Consider the following 14,457-nt stretch of genomic DNA (forward strand, 5'->3'; position numbering starts at 1 on the left):
AAGATATTTCCAGTAAATACGAAGTGATTAGGAAACTTAATCAGAAGCCCCTAAATAGAAAAGTGCTGAAAGTGCAATAAACTGGGCCATTTCTTAATTACATATAGAACACTGGAACTGACTATCTACAAGGACCCTCGTGTTATAAATATTATGATTATTTCAGATTGTGATACAGTTATAAGCGTACATTCCTAAAATTTAAAAGTAACAATGAGGATGCACTATGTTATAGGAAAGTTTTAAACGTGTACATTTAACTTTTTTATGAATGATTTCCTGATCAAGATTTTCATTAACTATGTGCCAAACTTTTGGACATCTGATCAGTATTTTAATCATGTGCTGGTTACAGTACATTAGATGTCTTCTTGAATATACCTGATGAGGTATGTATATGAAGTTTGTATCGTCAGTATTCAAGTAGCCTACTTATGTATGTAATTTTTATTATCTGTACAGAAAAAATTTAACTTACGTGATAGTATGAAGTAATCTCTCACGAAATAACAAGGAAGAGAAAGGTGCTTAAATTTAAATATTGAAAACAGGATGATAAGAAGAAAATAATTTTTACTTGCTTTCAATTATTAATGAAACCTGGCCACTCACCATTCGCAGTTGATTTCTATGGTTACAGGTCTATTCTTCATATTCTGTAGCTTTCAAATAATTTCTAAAATAAATATTACGCCTACTTAGCTCTTGTAAAACGAAATTTTCACTTTCACTTTCAACGGAACACTCACTTATATTCAGTTCTTGTATCTTGCAGTAAATTATCCATTTGTGATCATCTTTCCAATATAACCTCCCATTGAAACGACCACTTAAAATCATGAGCTAGGATTTATTATTTTAAAAACATTTCCACGTACGTACTGTTATAATTGTTATGAACCACAATACAAAAGACAACACTGTGAAATTGGATTAATTTACCAAGATCAACATCAATACCGGTAGTATAAAATCACATATAGGCCTAGGCTATATTATTTCATTACTTTATGGTCTTAATTAGAAGAATTAATTTTGAAGAATTTACAAATATGCTGAAATAATTTATGACACCTCTTATAGAAATGTAAAAATATGTATGTACATTTTGAAACAATGGGTATAGCACCACTTGAAAATGTTGAGCACTTTAACAGTAACTTGTAAATTGTTCCATCACGTTGTCTATAGTGTTCATTTAATGTAGCACTTTTAGAATGAACGTGGTTCACATACGTAAGAAAAAATGACGATGGAATGAGTCGAAGACATACAGTTTTCTTTAATTTTTAGCAAATGATGAAGTTGAATATATACTGTTACTTCATATCCTAACATAAGTAGAGTTGCCACCATAGATGTAACACCTCCGTAACACCTGAAATGAATATAAAATAAATTAATGTATTGGTAATGATACAAGAATAAAAAGAAATTAGGCTAGACATAACCTCACAAAATTACAAAAAAATGCTAAAACAAAAAAAAAAAAAAAAAAAAAACTTTACGTATCCGTATTTAATGAAACTAGATATTCTAGATATAATTTGATTCACACGATAACCACCTCAGCCTATTTCGCAGCAGCCATTAGTTACCAGTTTGAGGTGCATTACCTAATCTCATACTAACCTTGTTAAGTTCTCTTACCTAATTCACTGATAATTACGTAACAATACACAGGTCTAAAATACAGACAAATACACATTAATTACCTAATAAGTACAGCATGAAAATAATTCATTACTTTTGTCGGTATTTTCTAAAAGAGAAAGGGAAAACAGTAACAACATTATCTTCAATGTTTACATCACGTCGTTCACATTTTCATTAGGCCTATATCAGTAATGCTTGGTAAGTGAAACAATGCATAAAATTATTTTATATTTCGGGTCACATCATTCGAGAGTCGGAAAATGCAATTCGCCACTTTTAACATAGCATTGCTTGTTATATGAGAGAACTTTGACATTTATCTTAACCTATAAATATACGACCTGTTGGTACAGAGTTCTTCACATAGCAAAACACAGACAATTTTCGAATATAACTTAGCTGAACAAACTTCAAATAACACTGTAATATGCTTGGCATATTTGTAATATTCGTACTCAATGAGTAATGCACAATTAATCGAACTATTTTCACGATGCACAATGCTTTGTAATGGTACTATTCATCATTTCATAGGGCAGAGAGGCGAACCTAGCGGCAGAAATTGTCATGACTCACAGAGACCTACTCTCGATCGTGCTATGCGCCAGCTTGTGTAATCACGTAAGCAACGGTCAGAGCCTTCTTTAGTTACAAGCCGGGGCATGGGTAGGTTTGGCAACGCAGAGTGGAGGCGGGAGATTTTACAGTGATATTGTGTTTGCTCATTGCTTTCGTTATACGTAACGCGTATTTTTTCAACATTACTTCATGCACAAAGGTAAGATCAAGATTCAGATAGTGATGTAAATTATTACGGGTTCGAAAATAGTGTTTTATTGCAATCAATTAGCTATACTTCAGAATACGGCGTAAGTAGGCTACTTACATACAAAGGCTGCCACTTAAAATAATTACAAAAAAAAAAAAACATGTTTTTATTGATAGTACGAAGGTAAATAAATAAATAAATAAATAAATAAAAAAGATATTCCTTGCACCGAAAATAATAAAATCAATAATGCAATAAAGACGTAAGTTCCTACGCAGTATTCTTAAGTTCCATTTAGTTAACAAATTTGTGGCTAGCAAATTGACAATGTTTTGCGACTTAATGGTGTTTCATCTGTGAAAGGTTTAGGATATATTTTAATATTATCTTATGCGATTATCTATCGTGTTTTTCTACAAATATTTCAGATGCCTAGAAGTGCTGTGTGCCTATGTGTCGTAGCAACTACACTTATAATTAAAAAAAAATAATAACATACTTGTTTTTTTATTGATGGTACAAGGGAAAATAAATAAATACTTAAAGAAATGTTACTTGCACCAAAAATAAATAAAATAATGACGTACTTTCGCAATACCCTATTCCAATCAATTAACCATTATGTGGCTAGTAAATTGACAATGTTTTGCCGCTTAATGTTGTTTCACCTCTGACATGAAAGGTGTAGGATATCATATGCATTTTAATTTCATGTGATTATGTCGTGCTTTTCTATAAATATTTCAGATGTCGAGGAAGCCAGTTTTAATTTGAACCTGGCCAGTCACTATAACAATACTGTTATCATAAATTATTTGATATAAAATTTTTAAAATATAATTTTAAATAAATATAACTACAGAAAACAAGCTAAGAATGTGAATTATGCAAATAGGCCTAAAATAAAATGTAAACAGAAGAAACTATTGACATTCCTATTATAATAAAAGTATGAGGAAGTAAATACAGTTAAGCCAAGTAAAACAATCTATGAAAAAAATGAAAACATCCCTTCAACATAATACGTAACAAAATGCAACATTATCTATTAAGTACATGTATGTATCAATTAGCGTAAACTCTGTGGACTTTAAATCCTGTAAATACCAAGTGGGTGAATGTAGAGTATCCAACGCCCACTGAACGAATATTTCACTTTTATCACTGCCATGCCCACGTGCATCAACGTCGGTTAGTGTAACCATCGGTTAAAATTGTGACCTAATCCCCGATTAAGCATTTTTACGGTGGATCGACCTCGGTTACGACTTAAATAGGAAGTTAACCACAGTAATCTCTAACCGGCCAAATATGAGCGGTTAAAGGAGATAACCAGCGATTAGTAGAGCAAGTAAAGCAAAATGGCGGCCATAACCACAGGTGATTATTTCGAAGACGATTATTATTGTGCAGTACTTGAATTACTTGGATAGAGCGTGAGCGTGAAGGTTCTTTAGTGGAAAGAGAATTCTTGCGAGCAATTAGGTGACAGAAAATTTCAGGAGGGATTTCGTTTATCAAAATCTACAAATGGATCAATTGAAATAACACAAGAACAATCATATTTCTCCTACGGATCGGCTGCTTATATTACGATTCTATGTAACTATTATTTTCTGTATTTTAAGAGGGAATACACGAATACCAGTATCTCTTTCTCTATGTCACTGGCTGAACAAAGAGGTTATGGATGGATCTTAGGATAATGCACAATTCCCAGGTGTAGTCCAAGATCGTACACACATTCCTACCAATTTTCTGCATCCTTTTCCTTTATGGATATTCCATTTTTTTATATAATAGGCCTACATTTAAATCTAGTAATTAAGTCTATCGATACTTCAACCTAACATTGGGATATAATCATTTTTGGATTCAATTTTCCATTTTGTACGATTTTAACCTAAAAGTACTGAAAAACAAAGAAATGGAACTCACAAATATAACAGCGCCCAAAGGCAAACAAATGCAACGCGAAAATGTAGGATACGTTCATTTCGATGTAGAACATAGTGAGCGCAGTCGTTTTTAGACGTTGACTATTATCTTTGCAGCGGTATGGATGCTTTCCTTTAGTCATTTTGTAGAAACAATGTACCATCATAGACTTTGCTCTGGTTAAATGAGGTGTCAGCTAGCCAAGTTTTAGTAATTGGTGATTATGAATGGTGCACATAAATTACATTTTAACCACGGCTACTGTTTAACCATCGTTTCGTAATCTATGATTACTGCGTTTTTAATCAATGTTGATGCACTTCGCCACCAATGTTGCGCTATAATCGTATATGCAAGGTAGGCTATAACAAAAACCTAAACTAACCAAACCTAACCTGTCAAAGAAGCAACAAGTTATACTAAATATGTGTAAAATTGGCCTATGTTTCTATAGTGGGCGGGACATAAGTAACATTGACCAAACCAACAAAGTGATTATATGCATCTACAAATTATAGATAGTTCTGACGTATAGCAGGCATTCCGAATCTTCAACATTTATGGGATCACAAAACAGCTATGGTCTATGGCGAGTCCTTGGCATCAACCCCTTTGATTTGATTACCTGGTTGGGTTTTTCCGAGGTTTCCCCCACCGAAAAGGCAAATGCCGGGTAATATTTTGGCGAATCCTCGGACCTCATTTCATCTCACTACATCTCGCCAAAATGTAAAAAAATTGTACAAAATTGTAAAAATTGTAGAAAATTACTAAATTGTAAAACTATAAAAATTTGTAAAAATTGTAATTGTAATATTGTAAAAAGTTGACATGTTCCACATCTTAAAGCTTCATTGCTCATGTAAGATCTATGGAATAAAATAAATGAATGAATGAATGAATGAATGAATGAATGAATGAATGAATGAATGAGCTGTTTACAATGACTTTGAAAACCAACGGCGTAACTTTTTTGATATAGCAGGCGAGACCCAACAATTTGACTAGATTCTGATACACACAAACCACAAATAAGAATATAAAAATGTGGTTATACAATATTTCATATTTAATAGAATAGTCAATTACTTTGTCATCCATAACCGTAAAAATTCCCAAAGACTGCAACCATTTTATTTTCATTTATTGTCTTGTTTTTTTATCACCAACACGCATTTAGTTTATAATACATCAACAATTAACGTTTGGTATGACCGCAAACATAATTCCATCGACACACACTTATATTGTAACAGAGTCATTCCACGTCAAATCGCACAAAATTATACAAATTTTGACCTTCATATTTCTGATTGCGTTTATATTTTTTAACCAACTCTATGGGTCTAATAAACCAATAAGTGAATTTTAATTTCCTCCTAAGTCCACATGTTTTTAAAATATTACATGTTAAAATTCGTTAAAAATGTCGCACAATGCAACATTTAAAGCGTCATATGTCTGACGATATTGATGTTAAATTTTTTTTGAAAAATGCATTTAAAAGCTTAAAGTACTGTCTTTTATTAAATATTTACTAACTAATTTTAATATAATTATTACAAATATTTTTTATAATTCAATTTTTAAAACATATATATCAATGTGAAATAGCCCTATTAAAAATCTAAAAAAAATGCCTACTAGGTGTACTGAAGTATTCTTAATAATTCTAGGAAAAATCAGAATGGGAACTCCAATAGTTTAATGGAAATTTAATTACTTACGACACAAATGTGTAGCGGTCGGCGCAGCAGCAGTGGACGGGAAGCGTTAAAGCGCGCTGGGAGGTTTATCGGCGCTGGATGATTGACTGAACGTTGCAACATTACACCCAGTACGGATCAAGTCACTCGAGGAAACACTGCTAATTTACTTATTATGATATCTTCAAATAATTGTACATTATGCCTTTTAAATGTTTCTTTTCATTCACACTTTAAATTTTCATTCGCCTACCTTCTTTCTTGAAAGAAAATTGTTTTACTAAGTCTTCAGTTTTTGACAACGGAATGAAAGAATGTAATTTTAATGTACCAGTTATTGGTTTTAGATTATGGTATCTGGCCTGCAAATTTTCAGTTTGGTTTTTGTGCTTATTCAATGGACAAAATATAAATGACACATTAGAAATGTTTTTTTGTGACCAATCAAACAGTTTTTTTTTTTTTTTTTTGGTGTTGTTATAGGATCTCGTATAGGCTAACTCTCGTGGCAAGTCTTTTAACAGTATCTCCAATGCCATCACATGGACCTTTGCCATGCGACGTTGCAAAGAAGTGTCATTCAGCACTAATTCCATAATCGTCTTCATGTAAACAATTATTTTTTAAATTATTATTATTATTTTTTTTTTTTTGTATTGTGAACTTGATCCATTGGAAAAGTAGATAATTTTTTTCATATCGTTGAATTCTTGCTTTAAGAAATTGATTGCTTCGGATTGAAAAAAGTGAAAAAGTCATGTTTCATGGTTTCTGAGATGACAATACTTTTGTAACGAATTTCTGTATCTCTTTTGAAATATACTACGAAAGTATTTATTTACTTATTTATTTATTTAAATATACAGAATAAAGAATATAATTACAAACAAGAGAAATAGAAATAAAATGATACAATAACTTAAATATAAAAAAGGAGATACAGCAGTATTAACAAAATTTGAGACCGAATGAGCAGCGCTCGTGTTCGGTCGCAGTTTACATATAATATTAATAGGTCTATAAGAGAATATAAAATAAAATAAAGTAGGAAGTAAAATTAAAATTGTATTGTATTGTGGCTTGGCATATGTTCCAATGCACACCTTGTATTGAAACTTGTATTACAAATGAATAATTTTCAGAAAAGTCTGCAATAACTATGTAATTTTCAGGTTGTACATTTCTTTGCATTTCGTCAAAAATAAAATATGGCTGACTTTTGAAGGGATGACGAAGCATCTTCTACATGAAAAACTTTACATGCCAGGGAGCCTTTTACTTTTTGAAACTTTTCACGGGGGTATCGTTTTTGTTGTAGATTTCTTTTCTTGATAGGGGATTCTATTGACATCAAACTCTTGTTTAATTCCTCAATATTAATGATTTATAGCATTGTATCCATAGAACTGCTAGAAGAAGAACTGGGATAATCACTTTCTCTGTCCGCACTTTCATTTGATTCATGTTTATTAATATCACAAGAACTACCGGCTTCACATATAATTTCACCTGACCTATCCGGAAATTGATTTATTTTTACGGAACGAATCACATATTTGCACATTCAAAGACTCCTTTAAATTGAGCTTTATCAATAAGTCGCGACTTATGCGTCTTAGTGTACTTTTCTTTTTAAAAGCGTGATTAGGAATGTAAATGGATTTAAACACTTGTATATATTACGCGATCTTTACCATCACTCATGTTGTATAGAAGTCACGTCACTGCGTGAAATTCAAACCCAAACTGATTATTTTTCTCTTCTATATTTTGTCTCCTGCCATCTGTTTACTGCCATAAAGTTTACTGCCTTACCCAGCCTTGCTATCATCAAACACTTGGCACATTACAGTATAAACATACAGAACTGTGAAGGGCTTCCCGTCTTAGCTGAGCTAACAATAATAAAATAATTTTAGATGAGATATTTACTGTTCCTTAAGGTATTAATCATTTGATGATTAGTATGGTGACATCAGATGCAACGGGGGATTTCGTAAAACTTTCCCCGGGCAGGCTTCTAGCCTATGGCTGCAAGCAGTTCATTAGCTGGGCATCGCGAGCGCGTGCATGCCTCTGGAAAATAAATTGTTACAAATGTATGGGTGCCGATCCCATATTTATAAATGCAGTAGTTTACAGATAATACATCAGCGAACAAGTCTATATTTTTTCAGATTTTTAACTTGGCTATTTAATATAGTAATTTTGCTTTGAAAAAGAAATTATTTAAAAAAAAGGCCAAATTTTTAATTTATTTGTGATAGGCCTAAAGTATTAAAAAGTGTTGTATTTAGTCTTTCAAATGCGCCAAACCGCAAATCTCAATTATATGTAGACACAGAGTTCCAAGTGAGTTTATGTAACAGTGCGCGCATAATTTGCTTAACTTAAAATAGTCATAACTACATAAATAATTAATAATTGTTTAAATAAAACAATACGGGTCTCCTTATTTGATGTCTGGAATTCATGAAAAAAAAATCGACCATTTCCGAGAAGGTCGTGTTTTATTGCTGTGCGATTTGACGGGGAATGACTCAACATTAATTTACATTGAAAATCGGCATTAGCACAAACACGTGTACTGTACGGTCAGCCTCCGGGTGACAGTTAATTACAGTGTTGCCGACGTATGGCCCCGGCTTGTAACTAAAGAAGGCTCTGACTGTGTACTCAATCTAAAATATTTTGATACTAGGGATTTTTATTGGGATCTAGGGGAGATATAGGTATTTTAGGGATATTTAATGTCTACACGTTGGCGACATTGCAACAAGTTGATTTTGGCGTTGCACAATTCGCGCGCTTATAGTAATATAGTGACTTTGTGCGAACCGTTGCTTCGGTGTGAACAAAGAATAAGGATTTTGTTTGATAATGGTAGGTTTTATATATATGCGTAAGGCTGTTGTGCTTTGTTAAATTGTGATGCGTGTTTAATGTACTTCACGTCAAGTGTTTATCGTCAGATGTCATGTGTGCTATGTTTTTATTTCGAATTTTCTGTCGGATAGACATCCTCGACGTTTTTCATGCCATGTTTTTAGTGAACATGTTTAGTGACATTTGACAAATATGATGGGCAGAATTTAATAATAGTAGCCAAGTTAAAATGTATGGTTTCAGTGCAGTAATTTGGAGTTTTCTAGCATGCTTGTCGATTAATATTTAGGTCTAGTGTATGGCAACGGGTCTTCTATAATACACATGACCGGAGTAGACACACAAAGTATTTGATTAGGGGATAGGCTATGATCTTTAAGCTACGGTGTACTGATGTGAAGTACAAACAATGGCTTTTCCATAGAATGCGACACTGAAATTGTCAACTTGAATTTTTTCAGTTTTGCTGTGCGAGGATTGTGACAGGTTAGGTTAGTTGATGCTTTTCGTATGCCTTGCATATACGAATCTGTGACAGGTTAGGTTAAGTCAGTTAAAGCTTTTGGTATGCCTTGCATATACGAATATATGAAGGTTAGGTTAGTTCAGGCCTTGCATATGCAGGGTGTCTTCAACCCTTAAGGTCAAAATTTTACAGATAATAATAATAATTCTTTATTTATACTGGCAGAGTTAAGGCCATAGGGCCTTCTCTTACATTACCAGGTCACAAAGTATACAAGCAGTTAAAATTTAACAAAAAGTTAAAGAACAGAATATTAACATATTACAAAAAAGAAATAATAATAATAGCATAATAAAATCGACACTAAACAACATGAAAATAATACCATAATAGAAAAAAAAAAGAAAGTAAAATACATTGGAATATAGTGAAAGCAACTCATTTAGTACAAATGGTTAATATGGAAAAACGTAAGGAAGAATATATCAAAATGGAATGTAATAAAATAATAATAATAAAGAAAAGAAATACGAAAATGAAATAAAATTCACAATAAAAAGGCTATGATAATAAATTCATCGGCTGATAAAGAGAAGAAAAAGGGGAAAGGAAGGAAAAAGAAATATATAGCCTATATTTTTACAAAACTATGACAGAGAAAAGGGCTTATAACTGAAAGGAGTCTAATTCAAAAAGTGCAATTTTAATTTATTTTTGAAACTAGACAATATCCGACAGTCTCTGACATGTTGTGGTAGAGAGTTCCAGAGATGAGCTGCAGAGACAGTGAAAGATGAAGAGTAGAAGGATGTTCTGTGTTTAGGAATGGAGAGTGTAATATGGTGTTGTGAGCGAGTATCTATTTCGTGATATGAGGACAAATGTTGAAAACGAAAAGCTAGGTAGCTAGGATAGAGGTTTGAAGAATATTGAAGAGTAAAGTGAGAGAGTGAATAGTTCTTTGCTCCTTGAGAGGGACCCAGGACAGCATATTTAGTGAAGGTGTGATACGGTCAGATCTACGGACGTTGCAAATAAATCGAACGCATGCATTATGAACACTCTGTAGTCTGTCTGTCTGTCTGTCAGTCGCATGTTAAGGTCAGTGTAGAGAGTGTCACAGTAATCAAAATGAGGCATCAAGAGCGACTGCACTAAATTCTTCTTGAGAAGCAACGGAAGGAAATTTCGGATTCATTTTAGTGTGTGAATTTTCATAAAAATTATTTTACATATGTGTGTGATTTGAGTATTCCAACTTAAGTTTTTGTCCATATAAATTCCTAGATTTTTTACTCTATCACTGTAAGGGATAATAGTTCATTCATTTTAACAGGAGATATGTCACCTGTATTTAATTTACTTAAAAGTCGTTGATGTCCCATTATAATTGCCTGTGATTTCTCTGAGTTCAATTTCGGTTCAAACTTTTTCGTCCATGAAATAATTGATTTTAGTTCATTGTTTACTTCATTTATTGCGTAATTTATTGCCGATATAGGTGCAGAGGTATATATTTGTAAGTCGTCAGCAAATAAGATATGTCTACAGTGTTTAATAGATTGTGATGTCATTTATATACTTACTGGCTTTTAAGGAACCCGGAGGTTCATTGCCGCCCTCACATAAGCCCACCATTGGTCCCTATCTTGAGCAAGATTAATCCGTTCCCTATCATCATATCCCACCTCCCTCAAATCCATTTTAATATTATCATCCCACCTACGTCTCGGTCTCCCTAAAGGTCTTTTTCCCTCCGGCCTGCCAACTAACACTCTATATGCATTTCTGGATTCGCCCATACGTGTTTTAATGTTCCTAATTATGTCAGCTGAAGAATACAATGCGTGCAATTCTGTGTTGTAGAACGTAAAAAGATGATAGAGGACTCTAAACTGAGCATTTTGACATAACCAGTGGTCGGAAATGCATATTTCAGGAGCTGTAAGGTCTTGAACAAGTAATAAATTTGAACATTTTTGCAAGCTGCTTTAATTTTTACACACAACATATCTTATAGCAACTGTCAAAGCAGTGATCACCAGCCTTGATACATCCAGAGCAATGCATGACATTTTGCTCCACTCTCTTAAATATCCTTGGTGTCTGTTGTACAATGAGGCAGGCAGGTAAGAATCTGTTGCGCAGGTGATTATGGTTACGAAGTGGGCAGTGTTACAGCTACATTGTCTTGCAAACAAAAATATATTATTTTAATGTTTTATTTCCAAAACAGCGTACACCTCATAGCAACAACTTAGATCTCGGAGCAGTTGTTGAAAGTAGCGACCACGTCTCTTTGAACATTTATTACAATGACGCATGAAATTTTGTAAACAGTAACAAATAACGGATAAATCGCAAAGAACAGAATGCCAGTAGGGGAAGTTATCCCTACCCTCGCTGCTCGGCAGCACGCTCACTACATGGCAGCTGATATATCTGTCTACTCCGCCCACTTCCCCGGGTGGCTCACTGCTAACAAATGAAATGTGCATTCGACACACGTATTTAGCTTAACACACACCTACTTAGCATAAAACAACACTCATCTGTGAACGTAGCACTGTAAAATACATCTAAAGACATGCAGTGACACACATTACATTGCTACAGTACATTACGGTAGTCTCCATTGAACACAGGTAGATTCGTTTTCCCTTCTTCCAGGAAGTCGTCTCGGTAGCCGAGTGGTCTAAAGCATTACCAAATACCATGCGTGCATTTTGTTGGCAAGTTCGACAGGTCGAATACTAACTTACTGTCAACAAGCAAAGTCATAAGAAGAAAAAGAGAAAAAAGATATGGAGCAAAGAAGAGGGAGATAGAGAGATATGGATGGACGGATGGATGAATGCATGCTGAAAGTGATCAGGAAGAGGAAAAGGAATTGTTTGGCTGAGAAGAAACTGTCTAGTGAAGGATGCACTGGAAAGAATGGTGAACAGGAGAAGAATTCAGGGCAGAAGAAGATATCCGATATATGGATCATATAAGGAGACAAAGAGGAAGGCAGAAATTACTGATTGAATTGTTTATGCCTTAAATTGAATTAGCTTGTTTTGTATTATACATATAGCTCAACTGATGAATAATCGTTTCCTTTTGTAAATTTAATAATCTGATTGGCTATGTATTGTATATTTTAGTAGAGCCATCAATGTAGCTCAGTCGGCAGACTTGCTGGGATGCTGATCCAAAGCTGCATTCGGGCTTGGGTTGGATCCCCCTTTGGTCTCATTGAATGGTTTCTTCCGAGGTTTTCCCCAGCTGTGGGACTGAATGGATGGTCTATGGCGAGTCCTCGGCCTCACTTCATTTCACCCCTTTGGTCTAATTACCTGGTTGGGTTTTTTCCGAGGTTTTCCCCAACCAAAAGGCAAATGCCGGGTAATCTTTTGGCGAATCCTCGGGCCTCACCTCATATCATTACATATTGCCAAAATATTGTAAAAAATTGTAGAAAATTACAGAATTGTAAAACTGTAAAAGTTGTAAAATATTGTAAAAATTGGTAAAAATTGTATTGTAATATTGTAAAATTTTGACTTGTTCCACATCTTAAAGCTTCATTGCTCATGTAAGGTTTATAAAATGTAATAAATGAAATGGAAAAAAATAGGAAAGACTGGAGAAAGCTGAGATTGTCCTTGGACAGAACACTGAATGATCACAAAAGATGATATTGTCCATGTGTCACGTCCATTACTATGGAATGGCTCTATTATAACGTAATTTTTTTGTTCATTTTTCTTCTCCATACCAACCTAAGGTCTGTAGTTAACTTTTGACGTCAGTTAAAAAAACTATTTGTTCCTATTTCTATGGTATTGAATATTTGAAGTGAAAATAAAGAGCTTCATACGAGTTTTCTTAGTCTGATTCCTTTTATAAACTGTTAAGATTTTGGGCTGCCCCTCAGTGGTAGCCTAGGCACATTTGCATGCTGATTGAAGCTGGGATTGGGTGTGGGTTTGAGTCCTGCTTGAGGTGATTACCGGGTTGGATTTTTTTTTAGGTTTTCCCCAACTTTTACGCGAATGTGAGGTGATCACTTGGCAAATCCTCTACTTCATCTCGCCAAATATCATCCCACTAAGCCACCAACGTAACTCTGTCGGCTAAGGCACTTGCCTGCCGATCCGGAGTTGCATTTGGGAGCGGGTTCGATTCCCACTTGTGCTGATTACCTGGTTGGGTTTTTTTCTGAGGTTTTCCCCAACCATAAGGCAAATGTCAGGTAATCTATGGCGAGTCCTCGGCCTCATTTTGCCAAATATTTCGCTATCACCAATTCCATTGATTCTAAATAACCTCGTAGTTGATACAGCGTCGTTAAATAACCAAGTTAAAAAAAATCATCCCACTATCACCAAGTTCCTTGGCTCTAAATAAAAATGAGGCAAAATACTTTGTAATTTTCAGTGAAGCATCTCTATGTTTTCACAGAGTTTCAATAAACTGTGAGTTAGAAGTGTGCCACTGACTTGGCTAATTTTGCTGTTTTGATATGGAACAACTCATTGTAAAATTGTAGGTTAACACATGATCTATTATTTTACAGATTTCATAACTGAGCATATTAAACCATGGATGGAAGTATTGTACGCATATTTCTGGAAGATTTCATGTAAGTAAAGATAATATGTATATTATATTGTTATACACTTAGTGTCATTGATTTTAAATAGTCATTGACAGTTTGTGATAATTTATAAGTGTTTGCAGTTAACTTATATTTTGTAAATTTTTACATGTAGTGAAAGCAGCCTTAAAACGTAGATTTAATCGACAGAACGAAATTTAGAGGAAAGAGGTTCCTTTTTACAATGAAATTACGAGTAATTTTATAACCATGTACAGGAACAGCTGTTATTAGGTTGCGTGCTGACTGCAACTATTTAATCGTCAGCTGGGTGACAGAGAAATGGCCGTATCTGAGACTGAATGTAAACTAATGTGTCACTGGTATGAATTACTGCTGAGAAAGAATAAATTGAAATACTATTGGGAGAAGTAACATTTCATTCTCAATT

At 33.9% G+C, this 14,457-nt stretch overlaps 1 protein-coding gene across 1 annotated transcript in view; it reads left to right on the forward strand.

Moving 5' to 3' along the window:
- Positions 1-8,841: 8,841 nt before the first annotated feature.
- The window catches only part of SMC5 (structural maintenance of chromosomes 5), a 55,375-nt gene continuing 49,759 nt past the window's right edge, over positions 8,842-14,457 (forward strand). Inside the window, exons 1-2 of the mRNA XM_069815996.1 lie at positions 8,842-8,952; positions 13,986-14,051. Of these exons, the coding sequence (XP_069672097.1) occupies positions 14,011-14,051 (41 nt within the window). The 5' untranslated portion in view covers positions 8,842-8,952; positions 13,986-14,010. The remainder of the gene's footprint in view (positions 8,953-13,985; positions 14,052-14,457) is intronic.

This window comes from Periplaneta americana, chromosome 17, assembly GCF_040183065.1.
Source record: "Periplaneta americana isolate PAMFEO1 chromosome 17, P.americana_PAMFEO1_priV1, whole genome shotgun sequence".
In the NCBI taxonomy this organism is placed as follows: Eukaryota; Metazoa; Arthropoda; class Insecta; order Blattodea; family Blattidae; genus Periplaneta; species Periplaneta americana.